At 41.5% G+C, this 18817-nt stretch overlaps 1 protein-coding gene and 1 pseudogene across 3 annotated transcripts in view; both read left to right on the top strand.

Moving 5' to 3' along the window:
- The window catches only part of GALK2 (galactokinase 2), a 156253-nt gene that overhangs the window by 119600 nt on the left and 17836 nt on the right, over positions 1-18817 (top strand). For both annotated transcript variants that reach the window (XM_081109163.1, XM_081109162.1), the window contains exon 8: positions 4551-4761. In XM_081109163.1, the coding sequence (XP_080965289.1) occupies positions 4551-4761 (211 nt within the window). The remainder of the gene's footprint in view (positions 1-4550; positions 4762-18817) is intronic.
- Positions 5418-18314, top strand: LOC308527470 (DNA-directed RNA polymerases I and III subunit RPAC2-like; annotated as a pseudogene). Its single transcript has 2 exons — positions 5418-5497; positions 17937-18314. The product of its transcript is annotated as a DNA-directed RNA polymerases I and III subunit RPAC2-like (transcript).

The raw sequence follows: 18817 nt of genomic DNA, 5'->3' as shown, positions 1-18817 counted from the left end.
TAATTCACTAATTCGGTCCTCCGCTTCTCCTAGTCTACTGTTGATACTTTCAATGGTGTTTTTTATTGCAGCTATATCACTCTTCATTTCTTCTTGGGTCTTACTTAAGTTGTTGATTTTTTCATCTGTTTCTTCTAGCTTCTTCCATATGTTATTGATTTTTTCATCTGTTTCTTCTTGCTTCTTGCATAGTGAGTTGACTTTTTCATCTGTTTCTTCTAGCTTCTTGCATAAGTTGTTGACTTTTTCCTCCGTCCGGTTTATGCACTCTAGGACCCTTATTCTGAATTCTTTTTCTGTCATGTTGCATGCCTCTGTATTACTTAGCTGCTTTTCTGGAGAGTCCTCCTTCTCTTTCCTTTGGGGGTTTCTTTGTCTACCCATGTTTGATCTCACTGACATATCTAGACGTTGAGTTGTTCAGTGGCTGCTCCCTGGGTGGCAGTGACTCCTTGGTCTGTGGTTGTTCTTTGGGCGGTTGCGGTAGCAGCTGCTCCTCAGTTGGCAGCAGCTCCTCTGGTGGGTGCTGTTCACAGCTGTGGTGGCTCTTCTGGCTGGTGGGGGGAGTCTTCACGTACAGCTGCTGTTCCTCAGCAGAGGGTGTGGTGCTTAGGAGTCTGCTGTTGCTTGGATCTGCTGCGTTGATTTAAAGGCACAAAATACAACACAACAAGGCACCATGTACCAGGCACTAGACACAAATATATTCACGATATTAATAACCCCAAATAAAGGTGACCACCCGAATTAAGAGAATTAGGGGATAAGGAAGAAGGAAGAGAAAAAGATAAAAGAGAAAAAAGAAAAGAAAAGTAGGGACCAAAAAAAGGAGTGCAAAAATGAAATTGGGAAAAAGGAGGGGGGAAAATAAAAGCGAGAAAAGAAAAGAAAAGAAAAAAAAAAGAGCAAAAAGAGAGAATGAAGTGGAAGAGGGGAAGAGACTTTTTATATGAGGAGAATACTCCTATAGAACCGCCACTAATCCCAACAAATTCCAGCAACAGCTCCCTGGAGATGGATGCAAACTAGAAACAACTAATAATATAACGATGAAAATAGAATGGAGGACACTAATCCCAAAATAAAATAAAGAAAAAATAAAATGGCACTTTATAAAATGGTAAAATGGTAGCAGTAATAATACTGGTTAAAAATAAGAAGGTAGTAATTAAAAGGGTAAAATCAGGTGATGGAAAAAGAAGAAAAAAAAAGAAAGGAAAAAAAAGAGAAAAATTGGTTTCTTAGTTAAAAGGTGAAAAAAGAAAAAAAAAATTGCAGTAGTGAAGGTCCTTCGGTTCTTCTATTCTTCAGTCTGACTCGCCTTTAGTCCTGCCAGGTATTCAGGAGATTGTTGAGTTTCCCTGCGATACACTGTTCCTCTGTGTTGTAAACCACAGTCCTTATTTTAAAGCAGGCCGTATTAGTTTCCCAGACTGCCTTATTTTGTGTTTAGCAAAGAGTCAGTTTGTGGCTCAGCCTCTGGGTGGCAGTGTTCTGGGGTTGGCCTCTGAGGCTATACGGCTTCTCTATCACATTTAAAACTGATTTGGAGAGGTCAACTATCCAGAGCTGGTTCCTTAATAGTTACCCGCTCTGTGTTGTTGCTGGGATTGGAATCCATTTATTAAAGTATTTTTAAATCACTAGAATGTTTACTTCTAGCACCAATCTTAGTTTATTTTTCAAAAACCATTTCTAAGATGTGAGTGGGGATTAAAATTCATGAGTAGCACAACATAGATATCAGACAGACCTCATTGAGAATGTTGCCATGGGGAGGCAAGAAACAGTTACAGTGAAGCAGGAGGAATTAATGGGCCAGATTTCCCAGATATTAGTGGGAATGATCCTTGTGATATCTACAGAAAATGAATTTTCTAAGATTTGCATGGGAGGATGGGATGTGGAAGAAGATTTTATTTGCATGGAATTATATTCCTCAGGTTGTAATGTCCCATTTCCCCAAGACAGTCCTGGAAGAGGGGCAGCTGGGAGTTCAGCAGAGCCAGAAGCAGGGCCAGTGTCCAGAGTTTTTGTTCCATGTTGCAGCCAGGTGTGGTTTAGTATTCAGGCCAGATTACAGTTCATCAGTCCATGTGTGCCATGTTGATACAGGAGAGAGCATCCCCCTGCAGCAGGAGACGAGAGAGAGAGAGAGAGAGAGAGAGAGAGAGAGAGAGAAGGCTTCTGTGGTTTGGAAGTTTAAATATTCAGGTTTCACGCACTTGGCACTGATTAGTCCATCCTGACCACTAATTTGTTCCCAGATATGACTGGTAGACAGGTAGGCTCCTTTCCACCTCACTCAGACCTTACTGGGCATGCGTCTAAACTGCCTTTGTCTAGTCCAGCAGTTCTCAACCTGTGGGTCGTGACCCCATTGGGATTCGAATGACCCTTTCACAGGGGTCGCCTAAGACCATCGGAAAACACATATATAATTACATATTGTTTTTGTGATTAATCACTATGCTTTAATTATATTCAATTTGTAACAATGAATTTGGGGGTCACCACAACATGAGGAACTGTATTAAAGGGCCGCGGCATTAGTAAGGTTGAGAACCACTGCTCTAGTCTCTTCCCCCATTAATCAGCAGGGAATAGAAGCGGAGAATGTTAAATGCAGCTTTTTGGCAAAGCTGTATAAATGGCATGCCTATGCTCTCTGGCCCCCCTCTTCCCTCCTTTTCTGTTAAATAAACCAGGTTATTATAATGGCATCAATAGGACCTGGGTTTAATTTCCAAATGTTTCTTTGGACAAGTCACTTACTCTCGTTTCTTAGACACTACCCATCTCACAGAGCTGCCAAAGATTGAAGGAAGCAAAAAAGCACATTTTAAATCATGTAGCACTATATAAGCTGCATTGTTTATCTTAGTTGGATTTGGATCTGTATTTTTTTTTTTTAAATATATTCTATTGATTTTTTTACAGAGACAAAGGGAGAGGGATAGGAAGTTAGAAACATCGATGAGAGAGAAACATTGCTCAGCTGCCTCCTGCACACCCTCCACTGGGGATGTGCCCACAACCAAGGTACATGCCCCCGACTGGAATCGAACCTGGGACCCTTTAGTCCGCAGGCCGACGCTCTATCCACTGAGCCAAACCAGTTAGGGCTGGATCTGTATTTTGAGAAAGCATTGTTCTAGGAGATCATCGACTTCAGCTCTTTTTCTGCATAAAATAAATACATTGTATGTTTCTCTTTTGCATTATGTAAGTCTTTATAAGTTTTCTGAAATTTTTTTTGAAACATAGACCATGAATGAATGAATGAATGAATGGGTCAATCTGTGGAGGTATCAAATCCAACTTTTCTAATACACTAACAAAGTGTGCTAAGCAAGCAAACAAGGTCAGAAGAAAGGTTTTAGTTTGTGCCTTTGCTTTAAAAATGGCACCAGGTTCTGTGAAATATATGAACAGAAAAATATAATCCTTTTGCCTCTTTTCCTAGTTCTGCCTAAAATCATTAACTTTTTTCAAATATATGAGCCAGAGGTTTAAAAAGAGGATTAACAAATATAAGAACTTATGTTATTAACAGTCTTCAGAAGTGAGTGGCCCTAAGCAGAGTACAATGATCTTTTGGTAAACCCTGCTTCCTGTAGAAAAGAAAGAAAATCAAATCATCAGCATAATAGAAGAGTAAATCAGATGCACATTTCCTTGCAGACTAACTTCCCCTTCTTCAACTTGCCTCTTTTTGCTGTTTGTGCTGCCTGCACCTGAACTCCTCACACCCAGGGACTGAGTTTTACAGACCTCAGTATGGAGATATCTTCCCTGTATTGATTGTTACCTGCCTGACGGGCTCAGTCAGTGGTTTGGGGAGAATGAGGGAAACATATTCTGGATTGGGGTTCCAGTGCGTAGACCTGGTTACAAAGGTTTGGCTTGTACTTAACCCCCTCCAGCAGGCTGAGGGGATGCCTCAGGACAAAACTGGAAGCCCCACTCTTTTCTTGAGGGTGGAGAAACATGCAGCTCTGCTACTACTAGCAACCTAATGAAATGGTTTTTCCTAAGGTCACCAATGAGGTTTTCATTTAAAATCTGGGACTTTACTCCAAACGCCCAGATACTTAAATTCATTAGCCATTTCAAAGAGGCATGTAGTAAACAGGAAGTGCTCTAATGAAATTGGGCATACAGTGTCCACCTCAGGACCCACGTCATGTGAGATTTGACCAGTTTTTTTGGTAGACTTTATAGAGAGTGGTATATTTGAGATGAACTGAATAGGGATGAAAGAACCAAATTATTCAAAGAAATAGCCCTGAGGGAAAGTGGTGACAGGCAAAAGAATCAACAGAAGATTAGTTTTTTTTTTAAAGAAAAATACTTAACTACCCTAGGAGTGTCACACAAGCATGTTTAATTCCAAACATCTGAACCTAGCAATGGTGGGAAATGTGGATAGGTTGAATGGAAAAAACAAAATAAAACAAAAACAGCTTTAAGTCGAAACTGGCTAATTAAAATAGTACATATTAATTTCTGCAATAAAAACTGACCATTATCTTGGTTTCAACTTGCAGCTCCTGGCTAAGTACAAAAGCTTGCAATGGGATAAAGTGCTGCGGCTGGAGGAGGTGCAGACCAACCTGGGGGTCAGTCTGGAAGAAATGCTGTTGATTATAGAGGATGCTCTTCACCCTGAACCCTATAGCCCCGAGGAGGTCTGCAGGTGTCTGGGAATCAGCCTGCAGGAGCTTCAGACCCAAATTCTGAGTCCAAACACTCAGGATGGTGAGTGTGCTGGAGAAAGTAAGAACATGGGTTGTTCCCCCATTCACAGCTGGGAAATTCACAATTTCCGCAAGGATTTCACTGATTTTGAAGCCTGCTTGAGGGATTTGGAGAATGGATGTGTTTCGGCAAATTGATTATCTATATTCTTGTCTTCATTAAATTTTTTTACTCATCAACAGACATTTGCTGGTCTGCTGCATGCCAGGTATTCTGGTGAAGCAAAGGTGAATCCTACATTGTCCCTGCCCTCCAGAAGCATCTCTTTTTTCATCTTTTTTACCCCTCCCTACTCTTCTGATTATTATACTAATTATATAAGAGGTTTAAGTCTGAACAGTGCTGTAACTGCCGTGGAGCACACTCGGGGCACCAGGAAGTCTTCACTGCTTAGGTGAGACTTGTAGCCTGCTTTAGTGCGGAAGCTCCTTCTGTGTGCATGCTGCTTTCACATAATTTTGTTTTTATACTGATAACATCAGATACTGACATGAAGGCCAGGTAAAGGTTGGAGGTATAGGATGGAGCCTTAGAGTGTCTTTTCTTCTTAGAAGTAAAGGTTGTTTATTTGTGGGAAGTCAATGCTGGGGGCAGGGACATCTAGGTAAGATCCAATAGTTTCTTTTTTTTAAAAAATCATCTGAGACTTTGTCCTCATGACTACTTTCCCGAACAAAGAGCTGGCTGATGAGAACCAGACCCTTAAGGAAGCCAACCTGCTCAACGCCGTCATCGTGCAACGATTAACATAACCACCCGGCCCTGCCAGGTGGCCTCACCTTCCTGTGTTTCCCATGGCCAGCTGCCCCGTGGAGACTGCCCCTCCCGCCCCCTCTTGAACACCCAGCAGTCCAGTGCCGTCTCCTCCGTAGCTCTGGGTTCTTAGATCTCCGTTGGACATTTGTTTTCTCCTTAGTTGCATTTCCTGGGTTTTTGTGACGATCAATGGACTTTAAAGAAAAAAAAATAAAAACAACTAAAAAAAAAAAAAAAAAAAAAAAAAATCATCTGAGAGAGAGAAGGAAGGAGAGAAAGAGGAAGGGAGGGAGAGAGAGAGGGAGGGAGGACAGAAAGGAGAGAGAGAGAGAGAGAGAGAGAGAGAGAGAGAGAGAGAGAAAACATTGATGTAAGAGAGAAATATCAATAGGTTGCTTCCCACATGCACTCTGACCGGCATTGAACCCGCCATCTTCTGGTGTATGGGACAATCCACTGAGCCACACAGGCCAGGGCTCCAGTGGTTTCTTGAGGTAGACTTGGGAGGGTGGGAGCTTAGCACAGCGATCAGCCTCAGCGCCCCATTTCCATTCCATTCAATTCAGTTCTGAAATTGGTTATTGAATGCCTGCAGTGCCTTTCAAGTAATGAAAGGCTGTAACTAGTGACAGCTTTAGGATCAGATAAGGGAATCATTTGAGGGCAGAGAGAAGGTTCTGGATTCCAACACTGTTAGATCCAGTTTAATTTGATGAACATTTACTGAGTCTCTAGAACTGGGATGAGCAAGCTGGCCTATAGGCTTAATCAGACTTGCCACCTGTTTATGTAAAATAAACTTTTGCTAGAACACAGCCATAATCGGTCCTGGCTGCTTTTGCACTGCAACAGTACTGTTGAGTAGTTGGGACAGAGACTGAAAAGCCCACAAAAGCTAAAATGTTTACTCTCTTACCCTTTGCAGAAGAAGTTGGAGGGCCTCCACACCAGAAAGGCAGTGGACCAAACAGTCTGCCTGGATTAGGACCTTGGGTTTCACTCACTAGATGTGTGACCATTTATCTTAGTTTTACATGAAGTAGGCATAACAGGAATATCTCCCTTAAAGGAGTAATCTGTGTACAGTGGGGCCTTGACTTACGAGTGTCCCGACTAACGAGTTTTTCAAGATACGAGCCGTCTCTCGGCTCATTTTTTGCTTTGAGTTGCGAGCTAAAATTCGGGTTACGAGCCAGCTTCAGATACCCCACTGCTAGTTGGCACAGCGAACGTCACAGTGAACGCCACAACATCAGCCCAGCATCACGTGTCTCACTCGTTCACTTTTTGATTTGACATACGAGTAATTTGAGTTACGAGCTCGGTCACGGAACGAATTAAACTCCTAAGTCAAGGCCCCACTGTAATGTGCTAAGAACAATGCTTGGTAATGGGGGTGTTAGCTTCCTTTGTTATTTCTCCTTCCCTCTCCTCCCCCACCTCTGCTAGGTCCCGAGGCCAAGCTTGGGAGCACAGAGATAAACACAACGGGGCACCATTCTTAAGGAGTTTACAAAGTAGTGATAGAAACTGATAAGAAAAAGCTGATCCAGCATAGAGTAATGATTGCTGTGGTGGAGGTACGCTTGGGTCTCCAGAGGCCAGAAAAGACAGAAGTCAGAGCTGGCTTTACTAAGGAGATAGCAATTCGACAAAAGTTAGAGAATAAATAGGAGTGTCCAATGTAGACAAGCGGTCTGAAAGACTTCCAGGCAGGCAAAAGAGCAGGTGCAGAGGCAGGGAGGAGTGAGAGAGGGTTACATGTCCAGAGAACTACAGCTAGTTGAGTGTTTCTTAAAAATAATATATATGGTGCGCCTGGCCCGCGTGGCTCAGTGTTTGAGTGTCAATCTATGAACCAGGAGGTCACAGGGAAGAAGTTGGGTAGGACTTTGGATAGGGAGAGTTTCCAGGGAAACAACCTTTATTCTTTAAGACATTAGCCAATTTCTTTAATTCGGCAAATATATATATTGACTTCATTGGGCTGGGTATTATGCTAGATGTTGGGATACAAAGATAAGTAGGACACGATCTCGACCTTATAGTGACCTAGTGTCAAAGAGGGAGAGTGCCACACAGCCATCACAGTAAACAACCCTCACTGCAGTGAAGGTCTTTGTCAAGAGTCTTGGATTCTGGAGGGAAGAATGACTGCATGTCTGGAAAATGTGGCTTAAATTTGAGCTGGATCTCAAAGTTACGGACTTCCCAGGCTGAGAGGGGTGAGAGGCCATTCCAGGCAGAGAGGAGAGCCTGAGTAAAGACATAGAGACACGGGGAGTGGAAATTTGAAAATGTGCTAAGAGATATTGTGTGCAGTATGATTGGATGCCAAAAATACTGTTTAAAACAGTGGTTCTCAACCTGTGGGTCGCGACCCCTTTGGGGGTCGAACGACCCTTTCACAGGGGTCGCCCAAGACCATCAGAAAACACATATATAATTACATATTGTTTTGTGATTAATCACTATGTTTTAATTATGTTCAATTTGTAACAATGAAATTGGGGGTCACCACAACATGAGGAACTGTATTAAAGGGTCGTGGCATTAGGAAGGCTGAGAACCACTGGTTTAAAGGGATGCCAGTTAAGGGACTAGTATTCTGTTCTCCATCACACAACAGCCTGAAAAAGGGTTTGTTGGTGGATATTACAACAGGTAGATTCTCAAGACTAGAAAGGAGAGTTCAGTTGAAATTAAAGATTGCCTGTGTCTAGGAAGGAAGGGAGGGAGGAAAGGAAAAAAGAAAAGGAACAGAAGGTAAAGAAGGCCAAAGTATGGATGCTAAGAAAGGCAGGGAATTATAGTATGGGGAATGATCTTGGAGACAACATGATGAATGCATATATCTGTTTGGTGATATGGCAAGGCATCTAAATAAAGACGTAGAACATGTAAAACCCCAACCATATAATTAGATTTTGGAATTTTTGGTAAAGAGGCAAAAAAGCCTTAATAGACATTGAGGATATTCACTATCAAATGATCTCCTTAATGCAGTCTTCTCATGGTATCACTTCTTAGTTAAAAAACCTTTAGAGCCTCACCATTACCTCCTTGCCTAAACTCCTTAAATGGGTGTTAAGTATTTTTCTGATTTGGCCTTAACTTTGTTCTGTTCTGACGCCCTTTTGAGTGCATGCTTGCCCATATGGACCATGGTGTCTTGGCTGAACCATTCCATTTACTTATTACATCTTGGTCTTGCCTCTGGGCCTTTAATCCTAAAAATCATTGCCCTTTTCTGGTTGGAATTTCTGAAATATAGTTTCTGCCTATCTTAACAGCTCAATATAACTTTAATCTTTTATTTATTCTTCTTAATCCATAGCCTCTTCTCTTTCTATTTAGCATGTTTTTTAATAAGTTAATTTCCCAGGAAACCTTGGAAAACACAAAGGATAATTTGCTAATCATAGTACATGCATTGGTCTTTATGTATATAATTACATTTTCCCCCTGAAGATAATGATTACATAGTTTTTGTAAAAAATGATGCATACTAAATCTTACCTCTTTCTCAACTTGCCTACTGGCCCACTTGCATCACTTTCTATAATTTACTTTTGTTTTGTTTGCATTCATCATATCTGTGTTGAATGAATGAATCCATTTTGTATTTCTCAAAAGCTTACCCCTTTTGCTTTTGGAATGAATAAATTTTAAAAACCTATGAACATAAATTAATGTGTGGGATTTTAGATGATCCTAGATTAATGTCACTTGATTTACTCTCTGGATCCAGCCATCTAACCTCAGCCAAATTTCCATCTGAATTCTCTTGGCACTCATTTTTAATTTTAGGGATTAAAATCCTTTTATATCTTTGCCTTGTTCCTTCTGAGTTTGTGCTTTGGTTGGTCTAAGACATTAAGCAAGTGTTTCTCTTAATGCATTGGAAGATGTGATTCTTATTGAATGTGGCACTATATGTATTTAGATTGTATGAATGGAGGCAAAGATGACATATACTTAGTTTTGACATGAACTAATATTCTGATGATGGAAATCCATGCCTTTCTCAAAGGTACGTGGAATTTGATGTTCTCTTAATGCCCAAATTGCTTTCCTTCTTTACCTGGATATGAGTGTGAGTTGGGAGATGTTGACTTTGAGATGACAGTGTAGGGAGAGATGTTTATAATCAAACTGTGGGTTTCATCTTCTACAAAACCATCCAGACTTTCAAAGGCCCACGCACAATTATTATATTCTCTTTCCAAATTTATAATAATTGGATTTAGAAATGCTTAGAGGCCATTGAAATTAAACACACTTACACACACAAAGCAAAATCCTCAAATCCTTTAGATGTTGTTTAGGATGCACACACTCTACCACTGGGAACTGGCTAGGAATAGTTTAAGGATTATGTGTCAGGCCTTGCCCACAGGTAGGAATTACCTAAGGATGTGGTACAAAGTCTGGGTTTCTGGAGGCTCAGGGGCCAGGCTGATTTGGGAGAGGTGTGACCTAAGAGGAAAAGAAGCTGTGGTCAGAGCCAGCAGAGATGGGCATGTGTATCTAGCACAGGACATAAGTCAGAAACGCACACTGGAGGATAAACAAAGGAGCCCATGAGGGACTAAATGGAAACAGGTAGAAAATAGGTCAGGTACTTTGGGTGCTAGTTTATGTAAGTGGAAAATTTTAAAATAAATATGTTTTATTGATTTTAGAGAGGGTGAGGGAGAGAGAGATAGAAACATCAACGATGAGACAAAATCATCAATTGGCTGCCTCCTGCACACCTCCTACTGGGGATTGAGCCTGCAACCCAGGCATATGCCCAACCGGGAATAAAACCATTACCTCCTGGTTCATGAGTCAGTGCTGAATCACTGAGCCACACTGGCCAGGCAAGAAAGGGGGAATTTATTAGGAGCATTCTTTTTGGGAGGCCCAGCTTGTGCTCCATGTTGGGGTGGTCCTGCTGCTTAGATGCACTAGGCTGAGCTGGAGACAAATCTCATTGCTTGGAGTACCAACTTGGTCTGTGACCGTATGTTGGCAAAGTGCTGGCCAGTGGCTGACTAATTTATTTGGATTCTGTGATCTCCAAATTCATGAGTGATAAGCATGGCTTTAGAGCAAGCACTGGGCACTGACATAGACTGCTCTTTAGGACGGGGACATCTAGAGTAAGTCTCCCCCCTCCCCCCCCCCCCCAATAAAAATACCCAGCACAAAAAACTTATTTACTTTATGGCTTACATATTACTTTTCACCCATATCACCTGATTTTAATCTCACAATAACCCCAGGGCACATGGTTATCCTCTTCACAGATGAGGAAACTGAGGTCAGAGAGTTAGTTACATGTAGTTACAAGACTACAAAGGTAGTAGGTGCTAGAGCTAGATCCCAAATCTTAATCTTCTGATTTAATCCAATGCTCTTTCTGCCATTGCTTTTTTAAACTGGTCTTAGCAATCCTGCACCAAGAAAGGGAGATAATAATCGAATTCTGACTTTACTTGGCTCTAATATTTTTCTAGTTTATTGCCAAATAATAATAGTAATGACAACAAAAATGACGGTCCATTGTATCTGTATACACATTCACAGTTTTAACTATATGAGATCTCAGTTGAGTATCATTCATATTATCGGTTTCCAGAGGAAAACATGACAGGGCAGAGACACTGCATGGTTTTATAAGATGTTTGAGGAAGATGATTCCTCGTATTGTCTTCTGGAGGGTATGGGGTGGGAGAGACCACAAGAATGAACACCCTCAGTTCACTAGGACCTCTAATGTTGGGAAGCCTTTTTTTGTTAAGGGCTACTGATGCAATAGCAGAGGAAACTAGGGACCACCTACATGGGAAAGCAATATAATTTAGTCTTTAAATGGGAAACTTTAAAGAGTTCCAAGAATAAGGAATATAAAATCCTATTCGATTAATACAAGAAACAGCAAGATATATGCTTAACAAAAATGAATGTATTTTACTCTTACAGGGGCAAGGGGACAGAGATGAAAATCAAAAGGGAAAGAGTCAAAGCAAAAGGGAAAATGAATCTGATACAGGGGAGAGTCTGATGGGTACACACTGCTTGTTTATGTGGAAGCACATAACTGCAAATGCAGAGAAACCATGAGCAAACTCACACTTGTGTGCCGTTGCTTTCCACCCTTGTCCCTGGAGCGCTGCTGAAACACACTTGTAATTATGGGCTTCTGTGCAATAGCAGCACCCTCACTTAGCTTTTCAAGGTATCACCAGTCACATTGTGAGCACCTTGAGAAGAGGGACATCTCATTAGATGCTTATGAAAATGAACCCTTTTCATCCTCCCTAATAGTACCCCACAGTTTGGAAAGTCCAAGGGTAGCGTAGGTATATTGTCTTCAGTTCTTGCTATGGGGAAACGAAGAGGCGGGCAGGAGTCAGAGCTCCCTCACTCCTGGGCCCCTCTTGTTCAGTGCCCAGGTCACCGTCCTTGTCTGTCCAGTGCAGACCTTTCAAAAACAGATTCTGGGCAGGAATGTTCTTGGCGAGCTTTATGGAAGGGGTGGCCTCTGGGCTGACATTGAAAGAGATTGCAGGACCAGTCTAGGCAGGATATCCATGCTGTACCGCCACTCTCAGAAGCCAGTGTTGAGAAGGGTATGAGCAAGCAGGGGCGGCACAAACACACTGTAAGAGGTAGGAAAGGATTAAGCACATTCAGAAGACTCGGTGTGTCTTGATGGACTGGAATGTGTAGACCTTCATTTATTGGACAATGAAAAATATCCAAGTGTTTGATGCAATCAAATAATGCAGGAATGCCATAATCAAAATGGTGAATTGGGAAATTTATTATGGCAGCTGTGTACAGACGGGTTAGTGATGAGGAGAGACCAGTTGGAAGGTAGCACAATTGTTCAGACATGGCGTGGTAAGAATTTGAACTAGAAAGGTACAGTATAGAATGAAAAGGAAGGGAGCGGTGGGCTCTGTATTGACATTTAAATAGCCCTGGAGGTAACAGGCACTTAGTATATTGCCAGAGTGTAAAATGCAGGTGAGGGGGATACAGCAGAGTGAGGCAAAGGTTTCAAGGTCAGAGCAGGAGAATTTATTATGACATAGACAGTGCTGGCTCTTGCTGCTCCTGGAAATCTGAGAAAAGGAAGCTATAATCACATGGGGTGCCTTTACTATCCATGGAAAAGATGGCATTAGGCTGTGGATTTGAAAATATTCACAAATGCCTCTTGGAATGTTGTTTTCCATGGACTAATGTGGTTTGTGTTGAAAGTGCACATATATATTTTTCATCAGTGGTTTTGCTTTAAAAGCAGGTAGTTAAAGATTTTTTTCCCTCTTAAATGTAAAATGCTAATTTAATTTAGTCTTTGCAGCATGGGAATGGGATATTAATGTAGCTGAAAATAGCAGTTTATTTTTTGTGGGTTTGATCATTTCAGAAACTTCACATATATGAAAAATATTATTACCAGAAAAGTAAATTTGAAACCACAGTCCAACTTCAGTGAGGATTGTACAGTGTTTTTCCATTCTTCTGCTTAAATACCCCGATGATTCCATGCCCCAGAGCAGGGACTTATTCTAACTTTGCTGCATAGGAAACCAGAGGACTCAGGAATGGATTCTGACGTGGTTTTCCCCATCTACCTCTGGCTAGCTGTTCTTGGAAACCAACTCCTGGGTTAGCCCAGTGGAGCTTTCTGTTTGAGAGAAATTGGCCAGTGGCGTGCAACTACAGGGTTGTGCAGAAACAGCTAAAACCACAACCCCCTACCCGAACAGTTGGAAAGTATTTCGGGGTATGAGAGTCTCAGAAGATTAATTATACACTTACATGATAAAGATTTCCAAGTCTCTCAGACCCGCATATCTATTTATTTTGTTTTAATGATCCTCAGATGAAGTCTTTATCCAACTTAAGTCTGATTCCCAAAATATTGTATTACTTTAAAGCTAATTAGCTGAAAACCAGGGTCCGCATTCCTCCATCCCTAGACAACGTGTATGTCATTTGGCTACATGAAGCTACTTGAAGAAACTCACTGTATTGAGGAGGGAGACGGAGGCCCAGGACTCCTCAGACTCTCTGAGGATGGATGGGGAAACCATCCTTTAAGAGGGCCATACACAGACTCATGTGTGCTCACAGGAATCAGCAGTGAAGGAGACTTGAAATTCAGTCATGCAAGGGAAGAGAGGAGAAGACTTAAATGCTAATAGAGCCATGGTGTTTCACTGCTGCTGGGGGCAGGTGCTATGGTTTTAGCTACCTAGCATCCAGGCCTCTCTCCTACGGAAATCGCTTGCTATGTGCATGTTGGTGGGAGGGAGGGTCTTGCCTCCTGTGGTAGAAGCTGAGGCGGTGAGCAGAGGTCCTAGGTTCGTCCTGGTGTCCTGGCACATTCTATGTCTGGGGCTTTGAGTCTAGTAGACACAGGGTTTGTTGACAATAGAGTCCAATGTTATATCCAGACTGTGGAGAGACTAGCATTGTTCCTCACTGCCTGCTTCCCATTGCTTCTGACCCCTTCCCGCCTGGTTTTCTCACATTCCAGTAGAGAACAGGAATACATAATCCTGATAGATTTTCTGAGCTCCCTAATATCTTTAAAAAAATTCCTTTTCAATTAAGTTAGCTGGTATAGATTTTTGTTGTTTACAAACAAGAATCCTGACTGACATAATGGCTGTAATGCTTTCTGATTTCGAGCTGGAATTTTGAACCTGGATTCAAGGATAGCGTTATGGAATCTGTGTATATATTGTACTACCTGTAAAATTTTGAATATTTGTGCATTCAGATTGGGGAGAGGGCTCATTTTTTTCAATCTTGGCTGAAGAAACTGAAGCTTTGAAAGTTCAAAAAACTTGCTTAAGATCAAACAATTACTAAGTTGCAGTTTAGGATTTGAGGTGTCTTTTTGAAATCCCTCTTTTATTAGATTTTCAAGGGTCTATAGCCCTTAAAATGCCAAGAACCACTTACCTACAATCTAAACACCTTACTTCAAAGCCCTCATGATCTGGCCTCTGCCTACCTCTTCAGTTTTCTCTCTCACTCTGTTTCCTGTTACATCTGTTCTTCATCTTCATTTCTTGCTCCAGTCACAGCCAGATACTAGGAATTTTCTAAAAGCACCTCATGGTTTTTAATATCCATGTCTTTCCTCATGATGTTTCTCTACTTTAATTTTCTAATCCTCTTGTCTGCACCTTACCCTGCCTTATACTTGGTTTGTTGGACACCTACTTATCTTTTAAGAATCAGTTGGCTTCACTTCCTCCGTGAAGGTCTTGATCACTGTGTCCCATCCCCTTGGCCCACCTGATTCAGCATTGCCAGCAGTCCACGCCAAACTAGCAGCTGTGTGGTGCCAACTTCGTTTTCTTGGGGCATTCTCCAAAGTCACTGCCCAGGCACAAATTTGTGGAGATGTTAACCCCCTGGGGGCAACACTCAAACAATGGGAACATCATAGATAAATGCCCATCTTCTGTTGAGCCAATTCTGAGGCACCTTCTATATGGTTCTTCATAGAGACCCCCAAGCAATGGGGCTCTGGTTGTCCGCAGTGTAACCTGCTCATTAAGTGCCCTTCACTGGCTTTTCTCCCTTCCTGTCTCACTTTCCTTCCTCTTTTGCTCCAGTTTCCTGGATTCCTGCTGCCTGCACTCAAATCTTTGTCCGAGGCCTCTGAATTCAGGTTAACCCAGATCAGGGCACCCCCTTGACTTTGTGCCTCCACTTTAGCTGTGAGGAGTTGTACTTAGTTGTACTATTACCCTTCATTGTACTTATTTAAATGATCTCTCTCTAGTAGATGATTACTTCATTTATTTTAAAAATTTGGTTTATTTTTTATTGTGGTAAGAACACTTTATGTGAGATCTGTCCTCTCAAAAGCATTATTGGCTATAGGCATAATGTCATACAGCAGATCTCTAGAGCTTATTCATATTACTTGACAAAAACTGTGCTTGTTGATTAATAACTCTCGTTTCTCCCTCCCCCAGCCCTAGGTAACCAACATTCCAGCCTTTGCATTTATGAATTTGACTATTTCAGGTATCCTATATATATGGAATCATGAGTATTTGTCTTTCTGTGTCTGGTTTATTTAACTTAGCATGTTGTCCTCAAGGTCCATCCATGTTGTTGCATATTGCAGAATTTCCTTCATTTTTAAGACTGAATAATATTTAATTGTATGTATAAACTGCATTTTCTTTAAATTTTTTTCAATTATAGTTGAAGAATCTGAAGCTTTAGGAGTTCAAAAAACTTGTTTAAAATCAAACAACTAATGAGTTGCAGTTTAGGATTTGAGATATCTTTTTGAAATCTCTACTCTTATACATAACACTACCTTAACGGATAAGACAATTAAATGAAGTGCTCAATTTATGAGTAATAGGGAAGGATATGGCCTCTTTTCTTTCAGGTGAACGTAGGGGGTGTGATGGACATTTAGGTTGCTTCCACATCTTGGCTATTGTGAATAGTGCTATAGTGAACATGGGAATGCTAATATCTCTTCGAGATCCTGATTTGAATTCTTTAGGATATACTATATTTTTATTTTTTTGAGGGACCTTCATATTGTTTTTCATAGTGACTGTACCAATTTATATCCTTACCAGTAGTGTACAAGGGTTTCCATTTCTGCACATCCGCACCAACACTTGTCTTTTGTTAGACCTGTGGTTGGCAAACTGCGGCTCGCGAGCCACATGCAGCTCTTTGGCCCCTTGAGTGTGGCTCTTCCTAAGCATTAGGAGTACCCTAATTAAGTTAATAACAATGTACCTACCTATATAGTTTAAGTTTAAAAAATTTGGCTCTCAAAAGAAATCTCAATCGTTGTACTGTTGATATTTGGCTCTGTTGACTAATGAGTTTACCGACCACTGTGTTAGACTATTACTTCTTGAGATTAAAGAGCTTATCTTATTGCTGTTTCTTCAGTGTTAAAACTGGCACATAGTGGATTCTCATCGTTATATAAAAAGCATAGGACATGAGAGTTTTCTTCAGATCACTCAAGGACTGTCTTATGTTTACATATGTCTGAGGAACAGAACAAAGACTAAAGAGTAGCGGTTACATGAAGATAGACTTTAGTTCAATACAGAACTATCAGTGCGCCACAGTAAGGTGGCATTTCTTTTTTTATTATTATTAGTTAAGGTATTACAAATGTGTCCTCATCCCCCCCATTAACCCCCAACCTCCCCCCCCCCCCGCCCCGCACACTCATGCTTCCATCCCCCTGTTGTCCATGTCCATTGGTTTGGCTTATATACATGTATACAAGTTAAGGTGGCATTTCTTAGTAATAGTAACAGTGGTGCATTATGGCATGAAAACCCACTTGGTTTGCCCACTCTTCCCTCTCTAACCAACAATTCCTGTTATACAGAGTTTTATGGGACAAGAGCCCACACATAGATGCCTGCAGGGATCAGGCAGGTGTGTAAACTAGTGAGGCAGGCTGAGCATCAAAATGGTGGGAACAGTGTGGAAATAAAGTGTGTGTGCTATGTGTAAAAGGGATGGCAGCTCCTCAGCTCCAGCTAACCATTGCTGTGCAGTGCTTCAATGCTGCCAGGCCTTTCAGTTTTTCAAGGGAAAACAGAAATTCAGATTCTTACATAAAATTTAGAAAACAGCATGTGGATCAGGAAAGCACCACTGTGGCTAGATATGGATCACAGGTTGTTAGTTTTCAACTTTGTGTAGTGTGTGTACCAGGGGATATTAAAACCTCAGCTATGAGGACAGACTCCTCAAGAGGCTGCTCCAGGTTCTGGTCAGTTTGCTCTCTTCAGGCACATAAACACACCCTGCTAGTTCCCAGCCTGGGCCTGCAGCCCATCCTGTCTGCAGCAAGGAAGCTCTGTGACTCAGGCCTTCTTCCCATGACACCTCTCACAACTGTTCTTCCCTCACAAAAACCTGTCTTCTTAGTGCGCCTTTAGCATTTCCAGCACTTGTGTATCTGCTACAGTTGGTCACTGTCCAGTGGTCTCATAGTTTGTTTTGTCTGTTTAACTGGGTTGTAAGTTCCGCAAAGCAGGGGCTTCTGTTCACATGTTTTTTCTGCCTCTAGCAGTATGGTGTGGAACATATGGCAGGTGCTCAATAAGAACTACTGTTTGTTGCTAGATGGCTATCTTATGCAGTGCTTTTGGCATCACTCTTAGCAGAAGATGAGGTAATCAGGAGGCTATCAGCTCTTGAGTGCAGAATTTAAAATTAAATCAGTGGGACTCTGTGGTCGGTTGTTCCTTCCTTCCTGCTTCTCTCGCACATTTTGCTATATGGGGCAGGGACGCCAGCTCCACCGGAATATCCCGGAAGCCGTCCCTATGATGGAAGAGGACCAAGAGTTGGAAAGTATGATCTCATTTTTATAAAAAATATGTATGTAGAAAAATGTCTGGATTGAAGATCTCAGTGGCTGAATGCGAGAGGAAGACAGCTCTGGAAATGGCCCAGGCAGCTGGAACAGATAGACACTGTATGACATTTGTTTTGCATGAGGAGGACCATACCCTAGGAAATTCTCTTCGTTACATGATCATGAAGAACCCGGAAGTGGAATTTTTGTGGTTACACTACAACCCATCCTTCAGAGAGTAAAATTAATTTATGAATTCAGACTCGAGGTGCTCTTCCAGCTGTTGAGCCATTTCAGAGAGGCCTGAATGAGCTCATGAATGTCTGCCAACATGTGTTTGGCAAGTTTGAGGCCAGCATAAAGGAATATAAGGACCAAAAAAACAAGCAGGAATGAATCCACATTCTAGTCCCTGTGCACAATAGAGGGAGGAACATCCTCTGGGATATTCTCTTGGTGATCTTGCAAAACCCAGAAATAGAAGTTATGATTATAACATGATCTGCCCTTCAGAAAGGTGTGATTCTAGCTGTTACCTCATTACAGCTGTGGGATTCCCTGCAAGAACCTTTGTATTCTAATAAATTCCCTCTTTAAACAAAACAAACAAACAAAAAATCACCGGGGCTCTTTTAGAGATTGGATAGACATGTCCATCCATTGTTGACCTGCTACTTTCAGCTTTTATGAGGAAAATGGTGCCAGTCACAGGCTCTTTCTCATTCTTTCCCACTAGAGATACAACAAAATGACCAATTGTTTGTGTCCTGGTTTAATTCATTGATTAGAGAGGAGTTCTGATCATAAGCTATGTAGCCATCTTTGTAAGGTGGAAGTGATAGGCATCTTTTTGTTTCAAAGATTGTCTAAAAGAAAAAAATAACTGGTTATGATTATCTATTTTCTGTTCCT

This window comes from Myotis nattereri, assembly GCF_964212035.1.
Source record: "Myotis nattereri genome assembly, chromosome: 1".
NCBI lineage: Eukaryota > Metazoa > Chordata > Mammalia > Chiroptera > Vespertilionidae > Myotis > Myotis nattereri.
This window is presented reverse-complemented; position numbering and strand designations above follow the sequence as displayed.